Source organism: Pteropus medius, unplaced genomic scaffold, assembly GCF_902729225.1.
Source record: "Pteropus medius unplaced genomic scaffold, Ma_sr-lr_union100, whole genome shotgun sequence".
NCBI lineage: Eukaryota > Metazoa > Chordata > Mammalia > Chiroptera > Pteropodidae > Pteropus > Pteropus medius.
In genome coordinates, this window is record NW_024348534.1 from 498,742 (window position 1) to 517,661 (window position 18,920).

Genomic DNA, 18,920 nt, shown 5'->3' on the forward strand with positions numbered 1-18,920 from the left:
TTAGAATAGAGAAAGCACAGTCATACCCTGAAAGTAGAGAAAAATCTTCCTATTTGTGATCCAAAAACTAGAAGCACTTAAAGAATAGATTAATAAATTGACTACAGGGTTTAAAAAATGCAAAATTAAAAGACAAATGGCAAACTAGGAGAAAGTTTTTGCAACTTATAACAAATATAGGGCTAATCTATAAAGACCTCCTAAAAATCTAGGAAGAAAAAGGAAGAGAAAATAAGAATAACTGGGTAACCAGTTCACAACAGGGAGCCTAAATGTGTTTGGAATTTTAGAGATAGGGAAAAGAGTAAGGATGTAATCCTCAGGGAAGAGTCCACAGAGCTCAGTGATCTGCCTCTCTTGTTGATATGCACTAACACAGTGTTCCACGTTAATTCTTGAGGCACTCATGCTCTCTGGGCAGACGGAACACATGCAGAAAAGTGTGTCTCCAGAAGTGAAGGAAGCTGAATATCAATAAATTTATTTAGAACTTGTCCTTCAGAAGACTCTAGATAGAATTAATTTTCATTTTAGCATATATTTAGATTTTATGCTCTACAGGTTAGAGTGTTTATATTATTATGTGTGAAGGTGAGAGCAGCACCATAATCTAGCCTTGATACCTCATTTCAACCTGTTAAGGTTCTAAGTATTATATAACAATACACTATTTAAAAAATATTTTACTATGAAAGTTTGCAAACATGGTACAAAAGTAGAAAAAATATAATGAATCCTTCTGTAACTTTTATCATCTGGCTTCAGTAATTATTATCATTTGCCAATCTTGTTTCGTGCAACTAAAGTGTTACTTTTTTCATAAGAGTAAATCCTGGACAACATGTCATGGTTGTTTAATCATATATTTTGTCATTTGCAACAATTTAAATAGATACTTGAAAAAGCTAGAAGTTACCGTATCTTGTTGTTGTTCAACCTCAGAAAATGCAGTGCTTTCATTTCTTGTATCCCAGGTGGTATAGATTTTAAGTCATTGTGATCCAGAAACAGCTCTCTCAGAGAATGATAAGCCCCATAGAAGGAGACTCGGTCCACACTATCATCGGAGAGTTTGTTAAATGACAGATACAGGTATTCCAGGCCTGGCTTCATGTGGCCAAACACGTAGCCAGGAATGCGCTCAATCCTGTTCCCGAGGAGCACAAGGTGCAGTAGTGACTTGGGTAGGTAGGAGGGGACCTGATAGAGCTTGTTGTAGGAGAGGTCGATTGATTCTAGATTTCTATAGCAAAGAAAAGAGTAAACAGGGTAGAACATCAGGGCAGTGACTATGAGCTCTAGGTTTTGACGAGGCCAGTCAGCATGCTTATTGGTTCTCCTGCCAGCATTCAGTGTGCAGTAATGATTCCTAGTGTGACAGTGGCTGTAGGACAGCTGTTCAAGCTACATCAGAGAGGAGTACCAGAATTCAGAGAGGAAAAAAACTCATCCCAGGGGTAATGGTGAGGCCCAAAGAGGTCTCCAAATATCTCTAAGTTCAAATTTGAATCAGAAATGAAATTCAGGAGTCCCAGCCAACATCAAACTGCCTATCCCTAAAATCTTCTTCGGCTCCAGCAAGGAAGTAGCAGTGTTATGGAGTTTTTGTATTCTTATTCCACATTTGATCTGACATGACATCTGGGACTTGGAGTGAGACTGAGGGATCTAGAAAAGATTGTTCACTGGCCAGAAAATCCGGGAAATGTGAGCTACCTGGCTGGTTTCAGGATGTTCACTTGTAGCCTCTGCTTGCCTATGAAAACTTTGCACCTGATGAAGATTTAATCACCTGCTGCCGCCATATCATGCTGAACCCATTTGGCCCTCGAGGCTTCTTTTCATCTCTCTCCACTCTGCTTCTGAAAGACACCTTTTCCTGGGCTATGCTAGTCAGATCCCTTGTTCCCTTGCCACATGCTGGACCTGCTGACAGGGCTCAAGCCAGCTTCCCTACATGGCTCATCCTTCTCCTTATGGTGGGCAAGGCCCCCACATTGGCCCCTTCTCTGAGGACTACAGCCTGGGACCACTGATTCTTCTCCAGGAAGATAGTCTCTGCTGTCTGCCTCGGCTATCAGGCCAAGCATTTTCCAGTCTATTTTGTAAGACTTGAGTTAGAGAAATGGTTTGGAGGAATGAAGACAGTGTGCTGTAGGACAGAGAAGCCTGGTGCTTCTGCCTAAGCGAGGAGACGAAAAAGGGCAGTTTCCTTCCTCACTCTGTGCAGAGAGTTATCTCAGACTTCACAACTGCCCTATGAGGTCAACAGCAAGAGTGACGTGATCAGACCTCAGGTCACACTGCTCAGGTTCCGTTGTGGCTGGCTCAGCACTTGTATGTGGTAAGGTGTCCATAGCAGCAATCACCATGGTCATTCTAACACTGGTTACATCATGAACGATTTGAACTGCATTAAAGTGGCTAAGTTTTAGGGAGTGAGAGGTTCACTAAGAAAGGATGCTGCCACCTCCCTCAACACCCCCATGTTCATACCCTGTTTAATAATGGCAAAAGGAAGAAACTAAGAAAGTCATATTGTAGCATATTACTTACTCTTGATTTATCCAGGCTAAAGGAGCAATCCTGTTTTCTTCAATTTTGTTATAACATAGTACAATGACATTGATATTTCTGGTATGATTGAAACAAATTTCAGTTATTTCTTCAATTTGATTGTTTTCTAGGTACAATTCCTATAATTAAGAGAAAAGACTATTACTTTTTTCTTCATGTTAGTCAAATATATTCAGTTCCATAGAAATTAAAATAGTATTATAGACTTCTCATTAGTATTATCTAAAGAGTCTTTTACTGCTCTTCCAAGTGAGTTCATTTTTTAAGCTGTCAAATTTTCTAATTGGAAAAAAAAATGTATCTGTATGGTTCTGGAATTAAATGAATTTTATTTAATTATTTTTAACCGTAAAATGTTGCAAGATATAGCATGCCATAAAATTGTATAAAGCTTTCTAATTTATAAAACTTAGTCACATAAATTATCTCATTCGGGCTTCAAACCCCTAGAAAAAAGGTAGAAATTATAATCCCCATTTAGCAGTGGAGAAATGAGGAGTTGTGCCCAAGGTTACACAGCTAACATATGAGGAAAACTCATCCTAGCTGGTCCCCATCAGTCCGTGTTGTCTGTAATTTTTTTAGGCTCCCACTGTTTAGAATATCTCATATTGTAATTAATTAACTAAAAGTTAATTAAGAGCACTGATTTAACATCAGGGTAAAGTTTACTAGAACTAGAAGTTTTCAACAGCTAGCTGCTTTCAAATTAAATTCAGTTGATATTAGAGTTTTTCACTCAAGGATCTTGTTGGAATTCACAAGTAGAATTGGTATATATCTTCAATGTAACTTTCTGTTCCTTTGTAGTAATTTTCCCCTTTTTGTCCCTTAATTTTTGTATTTGTTCAAAATGGGTAAAGAGATTTTTTGCTTTCTTGCTTTTATTTTCATATGTACTTAGGGGTAAACTAGATCAGTGGTTCCCAAACTTGGTAGTATATTAGAACCACCTGTAAGCTTTTTAAAGTGTAAATTCCAACATAGATATACCTCAGTCAAAGCACACTTATCCATACATTGAAATTGTGCAGCTCCGAAGCAGTGCCTTGGATAGATTAGGAGCACACACACCTGTGTGAACAGTACTTCTCACACTCCTGACAGGTCCTTTGGAAAGAAACCAAGGACAGGAGGGTCAAATGGAAACACTGCTCTTTGTATTATTCAAGAGAGAGAGGGGTGTCGATCGTGTGTGTGTGTGTGTGTGTGTGTGTGTGCGTGTATGTTACTGTGTGCATACATATTGAAAATTTTTAGAAAAATTATAAATTGCCAACTTCACCCTACAAAGAACCTAATTTAGCATGTCTGGGATAGTTCTGGGAGTCTGTATTTCTTTAGAATTCAAGTGATTGTTATATATAGCCAAGTATTGGAACCTCAGTCTTTACTGTTTTGGTAAGTTCCAAAGTTATATCTTTTTCTGCAACTAGGAGGAGGAGGAAGGATGGTGGGTCTGGCAGCAGCAGCAGATAGAGTTCAGTGGCCCCCTCTTGGTTCACTGTGTCCATAGCTGTGGGAAACTTTGTTCTTCCTTCTTGCTGGTGACTGTGTGTGTGTGTCTGTGTATGTATGGCAGGGGCTGGGGTGGCGAGGAGGCGGCCCGTGTTTCAGCTGGGTCTACCAGACCTCCGTGTTCTTAATGCAAGAAGTTGTGGTGTGCAGTCAAAAGCAAAGGCCACCAGGTATTTTCCCTTTTAGTTGTGTTCCTTGCTGCAGCAAAGGAGACCACATGGCTGGGCAGCAGGGGCATCTCCAGAAGGGGTGGAAACAGAACAGCACTTGGGCAGTTGGTAGGAGCTGGTCAGAACTGGTAAGTTATGGGGAGGGGGACCTGCAGGCACAGTCAGCAGTCTTCTCTGTAGGTTGTGTCCGTCCAGTCAGGGTCACTGCTAGTCCATGTGGGACTCTGGGTGGAGCATTTTGAGATGAATGTCACAATTCCTGTTTGGGACAGTAAACTGTCTTGCAAGTCAGGATATCTTTTGCAAGCTGTAGTTTCTGTTTACCTTTTCAGTTCATCTTCCCCAGTCTCTTCCCAAGAGCTGTCAGCAGGACCATATATTACTTTATCGAGTTATAATTTAGTTTCATAGTTATAATTTTGATTCATAATTTTATATTATTTGAAGAAAAAACTGTTCAAATTATGGTATATTCGATATATAGCATCAAAATTACTGAGTTTAATATGCACCACAATAATTTCTTAAAATATATTGTTTTTTATTGTTGTTGTTGCTTACTATATTTAAAATATAAAGCATTAGAAGAAAGATATTGGTACCTCAATAGAAGCAGGAAGACCCTGTGGTATAATTCTAAATTTATTTCTTCCTAGACGCAGGTAGGATAGGCTCTTCAAAGGTTGAAAAGCCAAAGGATTGACATTGGTTTCACTGAGATCATTTCCTTCCAATTCTAAGGTGACCAATTGACTTAAGTCTATAAAAAAAAAAAAAAAAATTATCAGGATATTAAGATAATTAGAAAACCACGTGATTTCTATAACCTTATAAAATGTCCTTGAAATGTTTAGTTTATTTGGAGGGCAGATGTTGTAGCTTCTTTTTTTGCATTTCCCTGTAGAACCTTTACTCAAGTACTTTGTACATCCCAAATGTTCAGTTCAGCTAAGGCTGAATGCTGAATGCCATGGGGTCCAGTGGAGAGGCAGGCCTGTAGAGAAAATATGCACTATAAGGAACTGGGGGATTGGGGTTAAGAGAATTGGGGTGCCCCACAGAGGCAGTGATGAGCAAGAAGTAAAAGGTTGTAAAAGATCATTTGTAGCATTTGCAAAGACAGGTAGGTTGAAATGGCAACATAATTGGGGATGAAGAAAGAGTGTAATGCAATGGGTGATTCCCTTTCCAGGACAAAGAAGGAACACTCTGCCTGGCAAACCCTCCGTCTCTGAACACAGGAGTTGCAGCAGTGAATTCCCATCACCGTTGTTCACTTCCTGGCAGAGAATGCAGCCAAATGGACATTTTGAAAAGAAAATTTAAAAACTTTCTATGCATTCAAATCGAGCTACAAGGCCTTAATACAAACAAGTGTTTTTCTAAATTATTTCTACTGGCCTCAGGAATGTAATGATCCAAATTAATTGGAAGCTTAAAGAAGAATGGACAGCTCAGCAGTGATGATTCCCAGAGGCTTCTGAGTCAGATATTCAGGGTGTAACTTTGGAGTTTGTTCAGTGGCCAAGATTTTTAGAATAGGGGATGTTTTCATATTTAGCTCAAGTCACGGAGAAGCATTGCTCTGAACGCTCTGTGCAACTTAGTTCCTACTCTTAGGCCTATCAGAGAAGCAAAACAGTACTCTCAGGAGTACGGATCATAGACTCTAGAAGATGAAACAGAGGAGACAGCAGGGTAGACTTGACTGAAATGGAAATATGAGCAGGGTTCAGCAGGTGGTGTTTAGGATTAGGGGAAGGGCTGAGAGATAGGAATAAGGCCAACAAGTAAACTATGATAAGTGATTATATTTCCTCATAGTCTCTTTAATTTCCAAAACTGAATATACTGAGAATCTATTATATTTATCTGGTACATATTTGAGGTTCAAGGATGTAATAGAAGTTTTCCAGTGAAAAACATAATAGAAATAGACTAATGGTCATTACATGACCTCAGAAAAGAAACATAATACACAATGCAAACATGATATTATACATCACTTTATAATTATTCTCTGGTTTATGCGTATACTGTATGTATAGGAAACACACATGGTATGTGTGTTCCTATATGTAACAAGAAACAGGATGGAGTTAGAAAACGTTAAAATGTTCTTGTAGACTTGGGATAGAAAGAGGATTTATTAGCAAGGAACTGATAGGAATTCTTTCCTGTTATTGGATAAGAGAACAACATGACAGGTTATGAACATGGATAAATATGCTTGAGAACAAGATCTCATAGGTATTCCAAGTGCATAGCCACGCACAATCATTGCTAGAGGGGCTGCCGTGATTGTAGATATTGGTTTATTTCCATAATAATGAAGACAGGAACATTTTTAAAGCACATCTAGTTTTCTCCTGCTGTCCCTCCTTTCTGTCCTCCATCTCTCCCCCTGAATTGTAAGACCCTCCTTTTCTCCATAGTGGGTATGCAAATCTTTCGGTGGATCGTGGATGAACTCCAGACACCTTGGCCCAGCATGTGCAGCTCTTTGTTGTCTGGTTCCTGCCCATTTCCTGCCCTTCACTCCCCACTGCTCCATCCACACCTTGTATCCCAGACTCAACAGAACTGTATGAAGTTCCCGTAACATCCAGATTGTCTCATTTCTCCATGCTTTTGCACATGCTTCTTCTCTCCCTCAATTGCCTTTTTTCCCTTCTCTGGAACTATATATAACCTGAAAGGTCATAAGTGAAGACTTGCCACAAGAGATAATAGAAGAACAATAGGCCACTGATGGCGAAGCCAGGGGCTTCTACCCTAAAGAAACAGAATCACAGCACTGGCGGTGGCCTTTCTCAGGCTCACCCTGCTCATTGCTGGTCAGCCTGATCATCCACACCAACAGGACTCATAGGAACTAGGGAGCCTCAATGGCTACAGTAGTCAAGAAAAAAACCAGCACCCAAGGGGCTAACACTGGAGCAGGACTAAAAACTCAGCCCAAACAGAAGAGGAGCCTGCCCACACAGAATAGAGGAGGCTCTATGGATGAAATGACAGTGGAGAGCCTCCTCACTGGCCACCTTCACAGGGCTTCTGCCTCCACAGTACTGGGACTATGGAGATGAGAGGGGAGCATGCAGGGGAGAGAGGAGGCCAGTTTGCCCTGGACCATAGTAGACCCTCTGGAGATATGGAAGCATTTGTGCATGAGGGAGAATGTGCAGAGAAGCAATCGCAGAAATGTGTGAGAGCACCTTCTAAATATGGGCTTTTGTTTTACAACATGTCACTTGATAACACTGCTAGGATTATGTTCTCATACATAGTTTACGTACAGCCTGTTAATATACTTCTTCTAAATTAAGTGTTCCTTTGGTCTATTTCAATTTCTAGTAGTTAGAAATTGAATTTTCTAATATCTTTTCCATATGACAAAGCCCACTGAATTTTGTGTTTATTAATGTTTTTCTTCTGTACTCTGAAATCCATCTGGAAATAGAGTATTTCTATAACTCTAGAATCCTCAGATTTGGCAATTCACATATTGTTGTGTTTTTTTTTTTTTTTCTCATCACTGGAAGCGTTTACTTCTATGAAGTACTTTTGGGAGTGAAAGGAAATAATTGAATTATTTTATTCCTTTAAAGGCTTAGGTTGTTATCAATGTTAATATAATAAATATATTTCAAGACAAATAAAAATTTTTGAGCACTATACCTCCAGAGCTGCATTAGACTGTTAGGAAGATAAGACGAAAAATTAGGCAATCTTTGTCCTTAAAAACATATAATCTTATCAAAGACATTATCTAGAATTTATGAAAAGCTCAATGAAAAACTGCTTCTTTTATTCAGAGTTCAATATATGACAGCTTTAGTAATGCACAACCATAATAGTCAATTCTAGGTGTATCAAATGTATGGAATGTGGGGCACCTTCACTAAAGCCCATTCATAAGAAAGCCAGGCTGTCATGGCAGCCAAACACTCACACGCATCTTTTGTCTTGCCCTGTGGGGTGAGTGTACTACCTCACTGATACCTAGTGGCAGAAGTGCTATGATAACCCTCTTGGGAACAAGATGGTCAAAGCCAAAGTGACTGCCATGGTGTACATGTGCTAAAGCTAATGTACTCTGTAGGATATCCCCTCAGCCTCACATATAGTGCCTACTTATTCATATTTGATACATAATTCTCATGTGCCATCAAATGACAAATTAAAGTAGCAAAATGTGTGGAGGTGGCAAGAGTTGCTACTGGAGTGTATTGAGCATCTAATAGTGATAAAAGATACCCAATCAACAAACTGCAGTACAGCATTACCACCACTAACCACCACCAAAAACATCAGTACAGACACAGCACCAGAACATATGGCTGTGTGTGGAAAGTTAGTGTAAATGTTAGGATATTACGGATTTGGAATTCGGTTATTGTATTATAGATGATGAGAACCTGAAATCGTAGCGTTTTATTTCTATTTAGAGTACTTTTTAAGACAATGGGCAGTTTAAAATGCATTTTAAAAAGTTTACCAGTCAATAGTTAAAATAAGTTTATCAATTTAAATTGTAAAGTGACCTAAAAAAACCTCACTAGCAACTCTTTAGCAATACTGCAAATAAAAAAAAAATTCCCATGTGAATATAGAAGAAAGATTATAAGGACACATATCATTAAACCAAATGCTTAATACCTGATAAACTTTCTTCATCAATAGCCTGAAGATTGTTCTCATTGATTTTAAGTTCTTCTAATGTAGATGGTAGTTCTGAAGGAATCTCTACCAAAGTGTTTCCATCCATATTCAGATGCATTAACTTCTTCAGAAGCTTAAAAAGCAAATCTCAAAATTACTTGTTTATCTGGTCACAGATGTATAGTAATGTGTCTTATTTAACATTCAGTTTGCTGTAATTACTGAAGTCTTACACCTGTACTTACTCAGGTTTAGACAGGAATCCCCATATTCTCCCTGCTAGGTAGATGTTGATATTGTTTGTAGTATTTATTCCCAGGCATTTTCAGCAAACTACATTGGATGATTTTGTATTTCATATGACATATTTATCACCTATTACTGTGGTTTTATTAAGCAAGAGAAAGCTCCTGTCACCATTGGATTGTGTCTCAGCAATAGATACAAAGTTAATGAAATCATGCAGTATCATGAATCTGGCCTGGATATTAAAATTAGGACAGCAATTTGAATCCTTCCAATGTATTTGTAAACCTGAGTTTTCTATCGTCATCAAGAATCATGAAATAGCACTAATTATGGTGGAAATTCTTCCAAATGAAGTGCTACAAATATCACAAGCTATTCCTGTATGGTACCCAAACAGTTTTGACTGCCTGAGAAGTGAATCTCCATTTGTGGTTGCATGCTCGATAGCCATACTAGCCTTCACTACCAAAGGAGTGCTGCAGTTGGTCAGGTTTTAGTGAAGCCACGTGAACAATTTAGTGGTGCTCAGAGTCAAATTCCAGCAGTTTGGGAATGGGACAGAAAATTTAAAAACAAGCAAAGAAGATAATTTCCTACAGTGTCTTGCTTTTTGATCAAATTCAGGAAATGCACGAGTCCCAGGTGTCAGAAGGATGGCTAGCATGGGGCAGATACTCTGGGCCTGTGACAAACATGTACACTACCTGGACTGTTCTCATCTGTCAGCCCAAAATCTGAATGAGAACCAGGAACTGAGCATTTAAGAGGCCAGCAATTTGTCCAAAGGGGATAAAGTTTGACCTTGCGGGATGTTGTATGTTTCACTTGGGTTTCTTAAAGCATACATATTTTTTAGTATTTGTTTATATACACAAACCTCTCCTTTCTTGCTTTTGCCTTTGTTTTGTTTTTCTGAAATTCCTTTTCTCCTTTTAAGAGAAAAAATTGTCAAATCTGAGTCTTTCAGAAGTTTATTCTGTGCTGTTTCCTCCCTTCTCTCCCTTTTTTTCCCCCCTCCAACCTATCCCCTTGCCAATTTTCATCAGAGTCCATTTGTTTTTCCAGAACCCCTCTTACTAAAGTATGCTTCATCAGATATTCCCCATGGCACAAAATAGGGAAGCTCTAACTTGCTGGCCTCAAAATGTTAATAGAATTTCCAGATTAAGCTATCCTTTCTTCCCAGAAATACCTCATGTACTAAGAGACCATATTTCAATATGTTTTTAGCTACTTGGGGGAAATTCACATTAGTTTTGTCATTAATGCTGTTGTTGGTACTCTAATGGTGAAGCATAGAAAAGGCAGCCAGAAACATGTGAAACAACAGACTTTTTTCAAGATAAAAATGAATACAGTTTACAGACATCAGAGAGGAAACTTTCTTAAAAACTACCTGTTAAAACATTTAACCCTTCCTCCCTTTCCTATCTCCACCTGCTGCTGGTACATGTCATGAAAAAACCATCTAAGCAGATTGTTACTCATGAATCAGAGTGTATATTTACCTTGAATGCTTTTGGACCTATGCCTGAAGAGGTGATATTATTGTTGCTCAGATCAAGCCTTTCCAAATTCGGTAATCCATTAAATGCTTCATCCGGAATGGAGGTGATGGAATTGCCTAGGACACACAGCAGTTGTGTTTTAGGCCTGTGTGTCTATACATACATGTATATGTGTGTACATGTACCACACACGTGCATGTGCTTTATCTGGAGGAGAAAACAATTCTCATAACAAGTATAGAATATATATTATGTAAACAAATGCACATTTAGGAAAATAACAAGACTGTAACTAGACTGTTTAACATAGTCAAAATTTTCACTCTAAGAACTTGTTATGTTTTAGATAAAACTGCTCTAAAATGCCAGATTACGGTTTGCTAGACAGTTCTGTTAACATACATTTTATAACAAGGACATGTTTCTGGAAAGTTATATAGAAACTGATTTTTATAGTTCTTCATATTTTCCCATTGACATTTAGTAGACCCTGGATCAGAAGTATGATACTATTTTTAATCAGGACATATCACTCACCTTCTCTGAGCATCAGTTTCCTTAATAAGCAGCTTGGGGAGATAATTGTCAGATTGCCATTAGATTTAATGTTTTACTTTTATGATTTTAATCCATAAAAGTTCCTGCATGCCTTAAATTTGTGGGGTTGTTTGGACATTTAGTTAAGTACAGTAGTCAATGATTTTAAACCCAGAAAATGAGCTTACCAGAAATATGAATACTATAAAAACCACATGGTGACCTGCTTGTAAAACCAAGATATTGTGACTGAGCACAACTTATTTATCTTTCATAAGACTTTAGACTTTGACAAATTGAGTTTTCTTATGGCAGAGCACATCTGGCTGCAGGCTGCAGGAAGATGGGGCATTACTAGAGGAGTCTCTATATATGAGAAGAATTTCTTAGGAGGTCATAAGTGGTGTCAGGAAAGCCACGACACTGGTGGTGTCCCATCAGACTGGCCATCCTAAACAAAGGTGTTGGACTTTTTCTAATGAGTATTCATTATGGTCATTTATTACTTTGATGGTAGTTTATGATTTCCCCTAAGACACATCTGAAACTCTATTCAGATTCTTTCACTCCTGCTTCTGTGCCCAGCATGGGCCTTGTCATGCAGACAAATGCCCAAGTTTGTCAACCAACCCAGTCTCCCCGCCAACCAACTACACACGCACACACACACATACACATACACACACATATGGTCATGCCGTTCTTCTACTCAGAACCCTTCTAGGTGGCCCTATAAAAATATGATAAGCAAAAGATCTGGAGCACTCTATGTTCATCTGAATAGCTAAAATGAGGGGGAAAACAGCTGACAGGAAGTGGAGCTGCAGGACCTCTCCAACATAGCTGGCAGGAATGTGGCAGCCACTTTAGGGACTGTTTGGTAGTTTGTTATAAAGTTGAACATGCATTTACTTGTTACTCAGCAGTCCTACTCCTGGGTATGTACTCTAGAGAAAAGATAAATTAAACCTACACAAACATCTATACGCAGGTGTTTAAAGCAACCGTACACATAATTGACCCAAACTGGAAATTATCCAGCTGTCTTTCAGGGGGTACCTGTGGTTCATCCAAGCAATGAAACATCACTCAGCAGTGAGAAGGAGCAAGATACTGATAAATGCAACAGCCTCGGTGACCCTCAAAAGCAGTACGATAGCCCAACTGAAAAAGCTATGTACTGAATGATTCAATTTCCATGACATACTGGAAGAGGCAAAACTATTGAAAGAATGCATCAATGGTGGCCAGGGCTGTGAAAGGAGAGATGTGAGGGAATTTGGGGAGGTGATGGAAATGTTCTGTATCTTGATTGTGGTGGTGGTTGCATATGTCAAAACTCAAGAACATGCTAAAAATAAATTTTTACTATATATAAATTATACCTCAGTAAAGCTAACTTTAAGAAAAAAGTCCATGGGAAATCATGATTTGATTTGGAGGAATTTGCTTTCTACCTGTGTAAACACCTATTTCCTCTGCAAAGTTTATATGTTTGAAGATTGTGAAATTAGGCTGTTTGGAGTCAATTTATATTATGAAATTAAAATATAACATTCATAGGATATTGAGAATTATTTACTTTTAAAGCACAAGGTAAAACAGACATCAACATCTCTTACCAATGAGCTCCAGACTTGTTATCTCTGGTGCTGTTAGTGGTGGTATCTGTGAGAGGTCAGCACTGATGCAGCTGATGGTCCTGTAGGACAGAGAGCACCTGCTTGGCAGAGGAGGCATGCCTCTGGGAGGAGCAGGAACTGGGAGTTGAGAGGGCATCCTGAACACGTCTCCTCTGATGGTCTCATCCTCGTCTTTGTCTTCCTCCTCCCTTGCTGGGTTTCTGTGTTGATGGGCCTGCTTCACCTCCTCCCCAGGGCTCCGATCTTCCTCTTCTCTGCTCTGTCCCTCACTGGGAAGTCTTCCCGCATCCCCAGGTCCATGGATCTTTTTCTTTTGCTCCCTGTCTTCATTTTCTGTAATGTCTTCATCCTCCTCAAATTGAAGTCCCTCTTTTTTCAATGCTTGATCCATTTCCACCTGAGGAGGTGGCAATTGCTTCTGAAGTAAATGAGTAGGTTCTCTTTGTTCTGAAGAATCACCAGAAAATTCCGTTTTGTCATTTAATGTTGTACCACTGAGTAGTGAATAGGAGGCTACTCACCACACAAGGAGTAGACAGCAGGGGCAAGTTGTAATATTAATAAAAGGAAGAATCATAGTGAAAATGAAGTTAGTATTAGTCCCTTCAGGTATTGGAGTACAGCTTAATCATGAAATGCATCTTGAAATTTTTGCTTGAATAATTTTAATTTTAACTTTACTTCTATTTTGTAAGATCTACTATGGATAATTTTTGTTTTGCCTGTGGCCTTACTATTTATTTTTACTAAAGGGTCATACTACCTGGTGACTAAAGAGGGAATGATATTGCCACATGATGCAAAATGGTAATCAGTTTTATTGTGAGATTGCAATATAGTAAGACGTGATACCTTTATAATAATACTGTTCAATTCATTTGGGTTATTAATAATGTAAGAATTTGTACACTATCAGACATAAAAAAGTGAAACATGTATATATTACTTGCTTATGGTAGTAAAATTGACTTTTGTTTATAGATTTATTATTATTTTTGTCTAATTTTCTTTCAGCTCCTTGGGTCTAAAAGCATTCTCTGATAGAGAGTTCTCTTATTTTTTTCCACTCAGTATCCACTTAAGTCATTTTTACTTCTTGAGGCTTATAGAATACATCCAGGACTTAAATGATGTTGTTTTAACCTAGACATATGCATGAGAGTACTTTTTATTATTCCATGATGATGAGAGCAGAAATGTAATAGTAGAAAATTTATATAAATTTGCATTTAGATGTTAATATCTTAGGCTAACGAGGGGAAGATGTAGCTAAGATCAGACTTCATACTCACCCTCTGACTGAAGAGTTCTAAGGATGAGTGAGTTCAGTGCATAGATTTTCTTCCATCAAAATATACAAATTTACTTAATCATCTCCCTGCTTTTATTTGATACTATATATGTCACCCCAAAAAAAAGTCTGTGAGTTATTTTTTTCATATCTCTGGTAGAAAATTCAAGAGGAGAATAGGAAAAAATTAGAAGGAAACTAAAGCTATCATACTGAAACATTTAAAATCCTTCTTGTAGATCCAAGTTTATTTTTCCAAAATAATTATAGTATTTCCTTTGAAAAATATTTGAGAATTTCTGAATCTTGCCTTTATAAACTTTGTGTTTCACTCCTAAGAAGTCAGTTTAATTATTAAACACTTATTTTTTTAACATTTTTTAGAAGTCATAATACCTTAGTAAAATAATTGGTAGTAGCTACCAAAATATAATTCCTGAGTATTCTGAAGTTCTTCTTGACAGGAGACTTTTGTAGACACCCACTCTGTGATCATCCTGTGTGTGTAAACAACCTACCTTGATCATAGATAAAACACATCCCAATCCCTTCTCATCAAATTATTTAACATGCATTTGTTTCATAATTCATTGGCTAGACTTTTCTTGGGGCAGACCTGCACCTCCCTCCCAAGGATTCTGTACTCCATCAGGTATGAGCTTCATAGGATAAGGGGACAGAAGCAGCCAACGAAACCCCATAGCTTAACCTTCCTCTGCAAAGCAGTGCCACAAAAGAAAGCACTGCTCCAAATAGACTGGAGAGTTGGGCTTTATTCTGTCTACATATACACTCCTCCCTTTGTTCACCATGAGTTCTTAATTTTCTTTTGGAATAATAATTGTACCCACGTTGTGTTGCGCTAAGAGAGATAATGCATGTAAAGGACTAAGCAGAGCTCTTCATACATACTAAGAACTCAGGGACTGTCGGCTGTGTAAATTCTGTCACTACATTTCTAAAGCCAAGAGTCAAATGTGGAATGCGATCTAGTCCTAGTTTACTTCTTCTGATAGAGCTAGAACTGGAAAGCCAAGATCTTTTATTTCTGACCCCTACTATGTGCTTTTCCAAGTGGTTTCTATGTTTATCATAATTGTGCCAATATTTTAAGTACTCTGATGACTAGTTTATGATGATTTAAAACTTAAGGTAAGTATATGATTTCACTTATATGCGAATCTAAGGAACAAAAAGAACAAACCAATCAAAAACAGACTCACAAATATAGTGCACAATTTGGTGAAGGCCAGAGGGGAGGTGGGTTGGAGGAGGCTGGGAGAATGGGGTGAAAAGTTAAAGAAGTACAAATTAGTAGTTGATAATTGGTCACAGGGATAGGGAGCATGGCATAGGGAATGCAGTTAGCATTAATATGATGGCTAGGTGAAGGGCCAGGGCATCAAGGGAGCAACTGGAGTGATCGTTTTATGAACTATATAGATGTCTAACCAATGTACCGTATATTTGAAACGAATTGAAATAAATTTTTTTAAAAACTTAAGGTAAAAGACAAAATGAAAACACATGGAAGTTAAGGACCAAATCACATGTGATATTTTGTTTTGGCTAAATATGTATACCGGTATCAGAGCAGACCGGGCAGCATTCTCCTGCAGGTGTAACTGTTTGGGGGCACATCTGAGGGTGGCACATGGTTTCATCACAAAGCACTCTTCCATTTGAGCAGAGGCAGGTAGTGCAGGGCTCAGGAGACCATACAGCTTTGTTGTACATGGTTATCCCATTCACCAAACAGTGTCCTTTCTTTCCTAAAAGAGAACATAAGACATTTAAATTCCTTCTGTAGTTACCAGCCCCTGTGAATAGAAGTGAGTACACTGTGAAGTCAGATAGATAGAACCACAAAAGAATAGCATTCTATGTGCATTCATGCTCGGCTGTAACCCTCTGAAATGCTTTTCATGTGCTCTTCTCTCAACTTCTCTCTTAGGCTCAGAGTGACCTCCTCACAGTAACTTGACTCTGTGAATTGTGCTTCCATCCTGTATCTGTCAGGATGGCTAAGTTATACAAGAATAGATATGTGGATAAGTATGTCAACTAAGCAGGCCATTAGACAGTAGATTTGAATACTAGAGGGAATATTTTACTTCCGACCTTAGTCATTCCTAATAACTCTTCTCTATCTGATAAGCCATTGTTCCCAAATTCCACCCCCAAATGGGCTCTTACATTTGTTCCCCGCTTTCCCTCACCACTGTGTCATTCCAATTCAGGCCATACCCTATCTCTCATTTGGTTACTTAAAGTAGACTAATCTCAGTCACCTAGTTCTTCTTGTGGAAAAATAGATACATATAAGTTTTTTCTGATTATAAAGGTACTATACTCAAAATTACTATAATCAAAATTCCAACAGCCTTTTTTTGCAGAAAAGGAAAAGTTGATCCTCAGATTCATACAGAATTACAACAGGCCCCAAATATCCAAAATATCTTGGGAAAAAAAAAAAAAGAACAAATTTGGAGAACTCACACTTCCAGATTTCAAAACTAACTACAAAGCTGCAATAATCAGCTCATGGTGGTGTGGTACTAACAAAAGGATAAACATATAGACCAATGGAATATTGAAAGTCCAGAAATAAACCCATACATCTGTGGCCAAATGATTTTTGACAAGAGTGCCAAGACCATTCAATAGAAAACAATAGTCTCTTCAACAAATGGTGCTGGGACAACTGGATATTCACATGCAAAAGAATGAAGCCATCTTCTACTTCACACCAAATATAAAAATTAACTCAAAGTGGATCAAAAACCTAAATATAAAAGCTAAAACTGTAGTACTCATAGGAAAAAGCATAGATGTACATCTCTGTGCCCTCCTTGGATTTTCAGATATAACTCCAAAAGCATAAACAACAAAAAATAGATAAATTGGACTTCATTGAAATTAAGATTTTGGTGCATCAAAGGACATTTAGAAAGTATAAGGACAGTTTACACAATGGGAGAAAATAGAAAATATTTTCGAATCATATTTGATAAAGGCCTAATATCCAGAGTATACATAAAGAACTCTTAAAACTTGTTGAAAGACAAACAACCCAATTAAAAAACGAACAAAAGACTTGAATACACATTTCTCAAAGAAGACAACAAACACATAGAAAGGTGTTCAACATCATTAGTCATTAGGGAAATATAAATTAAACCACAGCAAAATACCACTTCACATCCACAAGAATGGCTATATTTAAAAAAATGGAAAATAACAAATGTTGCCAAGGATGCAAAGGAATTGGAATCTTTGAACATTTGCTGGTTGTTATATAAAATGTGTCACCTTTATGGAAAACATTTGGTATTTCCTTAAACATAGAATTATCATATGGCCCAGCATTTATATTCCCCATATTCTTCTTCTAAGTATATACTCAAGAAAATTGAAAACAAGAGTTCACATAGAAACTTGTTCACAAGTGTTTATAGCTGTGCTATTTACAGTAGTCAAAGGTAGAAACAACCCAAGGTAGAATCAACAGATGAATGGATAAACAATATGTAGTACATCTATATCATGGAATCATATTCAGCCATTAAAAAGAGTGAAGTACTGACACACAGCAACATGGATGAACCTTGAAATCATTATGTTAAGTAAAAGAAGCCAGACACAAAAGGCTGCATATTATGACTCCTTTTATATGACATATCCAGTATAGGCAAATTTTAAATACAGAAAGATTAGTAGTTGCCAGGGGCTGGGTTTAGGGGAAACTGGGAAGTGACTGCTTAATATATACGGAGTTTCATATTGGGGTGAAGAAAATGTTCAGGAACTATAGCGGTAATGGTTACATAACATTGTGAGTGTACTAAGTGCTACTGAATTGTACACTTTAAAATGTTAAAATGATAAATTTTATGTTATGTGTATTTACCACAATTATTTTATAAAAAAGCACTATTAGACCACTGGAAAACATTTTAGGTTAATTGAGAAATGTTTAGTATACATCTTCTGTGCTTTTTTATGCACACTACCCTATATTACATACTTTAAAACAGATTTGAGATCACATTATGCATACTTTTTAACCTTTTTATTTTTTATTATAGCTTAGATAACTTTTCACTTAACTAGGGAAAATGACCTCATCATTCTTTAGCAGTTGTGGGTACACTATTATTATCATATGTTTTTAGTAAGATTTCCCAGCCTCCGACTTTTTCTTCTCCCTATCATGCTGTAAATGTGACCTAAATTGTGTACTTTCATGGTGATTATATGTTATTTCTGTTAACTTTGAGGAAATAACATCATTTAGAAGCATTTGGCCACAGAATATTATCTGGTGATTTTTTTTTTTTTGGTCATTTGAAAGTTTTATGTAAACTATATAATTTTTTTGTTGTTGTTCCGAACCTGCAAAAATGTGGACCATTAAATACTAGTTTTTAAAAATGCTTAGTTGAAGTTTTGGAAGAATTTCCAATCTTTTCAGCCTTTAAAAATTCATTGGTTTAGTCTGTATAAAATAAAATCAGTGGCTTAACTATTTTTTTGTTGAAAATTTTTGATTGAAAATATTTACTAGCCATGTATAGAATCATCTGAATAATTTGTTTTATATCTTAGATGATATATCATTATAAATGAAAAATCAGTTTATAAATTTATGTGTATATTACCTATGTTATGATAACAACTATTTAAAATACATGACATAGTTAACAGACTAGAAATAAAACAAAATAGTAATTATGGTTTCGTAAGTATAGTTGTAGGATAACTG

The 18,920-nt window shown here is 37.3% G+C and overlaps 1 protein-coding gene across 2 annotated transcripts in view; it reads right to left on the bottom strand.

Moving 5' to 3' along the window:
- Positions 1–18,920, bottom strand: part of ECM2 (extracellular matrix protein 2) — a 37,656-nt gene that overhangs the window by 4,074 nt on the left and 14,662 nt on the right. Inside the window, exons 3-9 of one of the 2 annotated variants that reach the window (XM_039880367.1) lie at positions 15,739–15,927; positions 12,844–13,311; positions 10,685–10,800; positions 8,925–9,060; positions 4,868–5,025; positions 2,557–2,696; positions 917–1,243 (exon numbers count right to left, since the gene is read on the bottom strand). In XM_039880367.1, the coding sequence (XP_039736301.1) occupies positions 917–1,243; positions 2,557–2,696; positions 4,868–5,025; positions 8,925–9,060; positions 10,685–10,800; positions 12,844–13,311; positions 15,739–15,927 (1,534 nt within the window). Of the gene's footprint in view, positions 1–916; positions 1,244–2,556; positions 2,697–4,867; positions 5,026–8,924; positions 9,061–10,684; positions 10,801–12,843; positions 13,378–15,738; positions 15,928–18,920 lie in introns of both variants that reach the window. The other variant, XM_039880366.1, reaches the window with a different exon arrangement.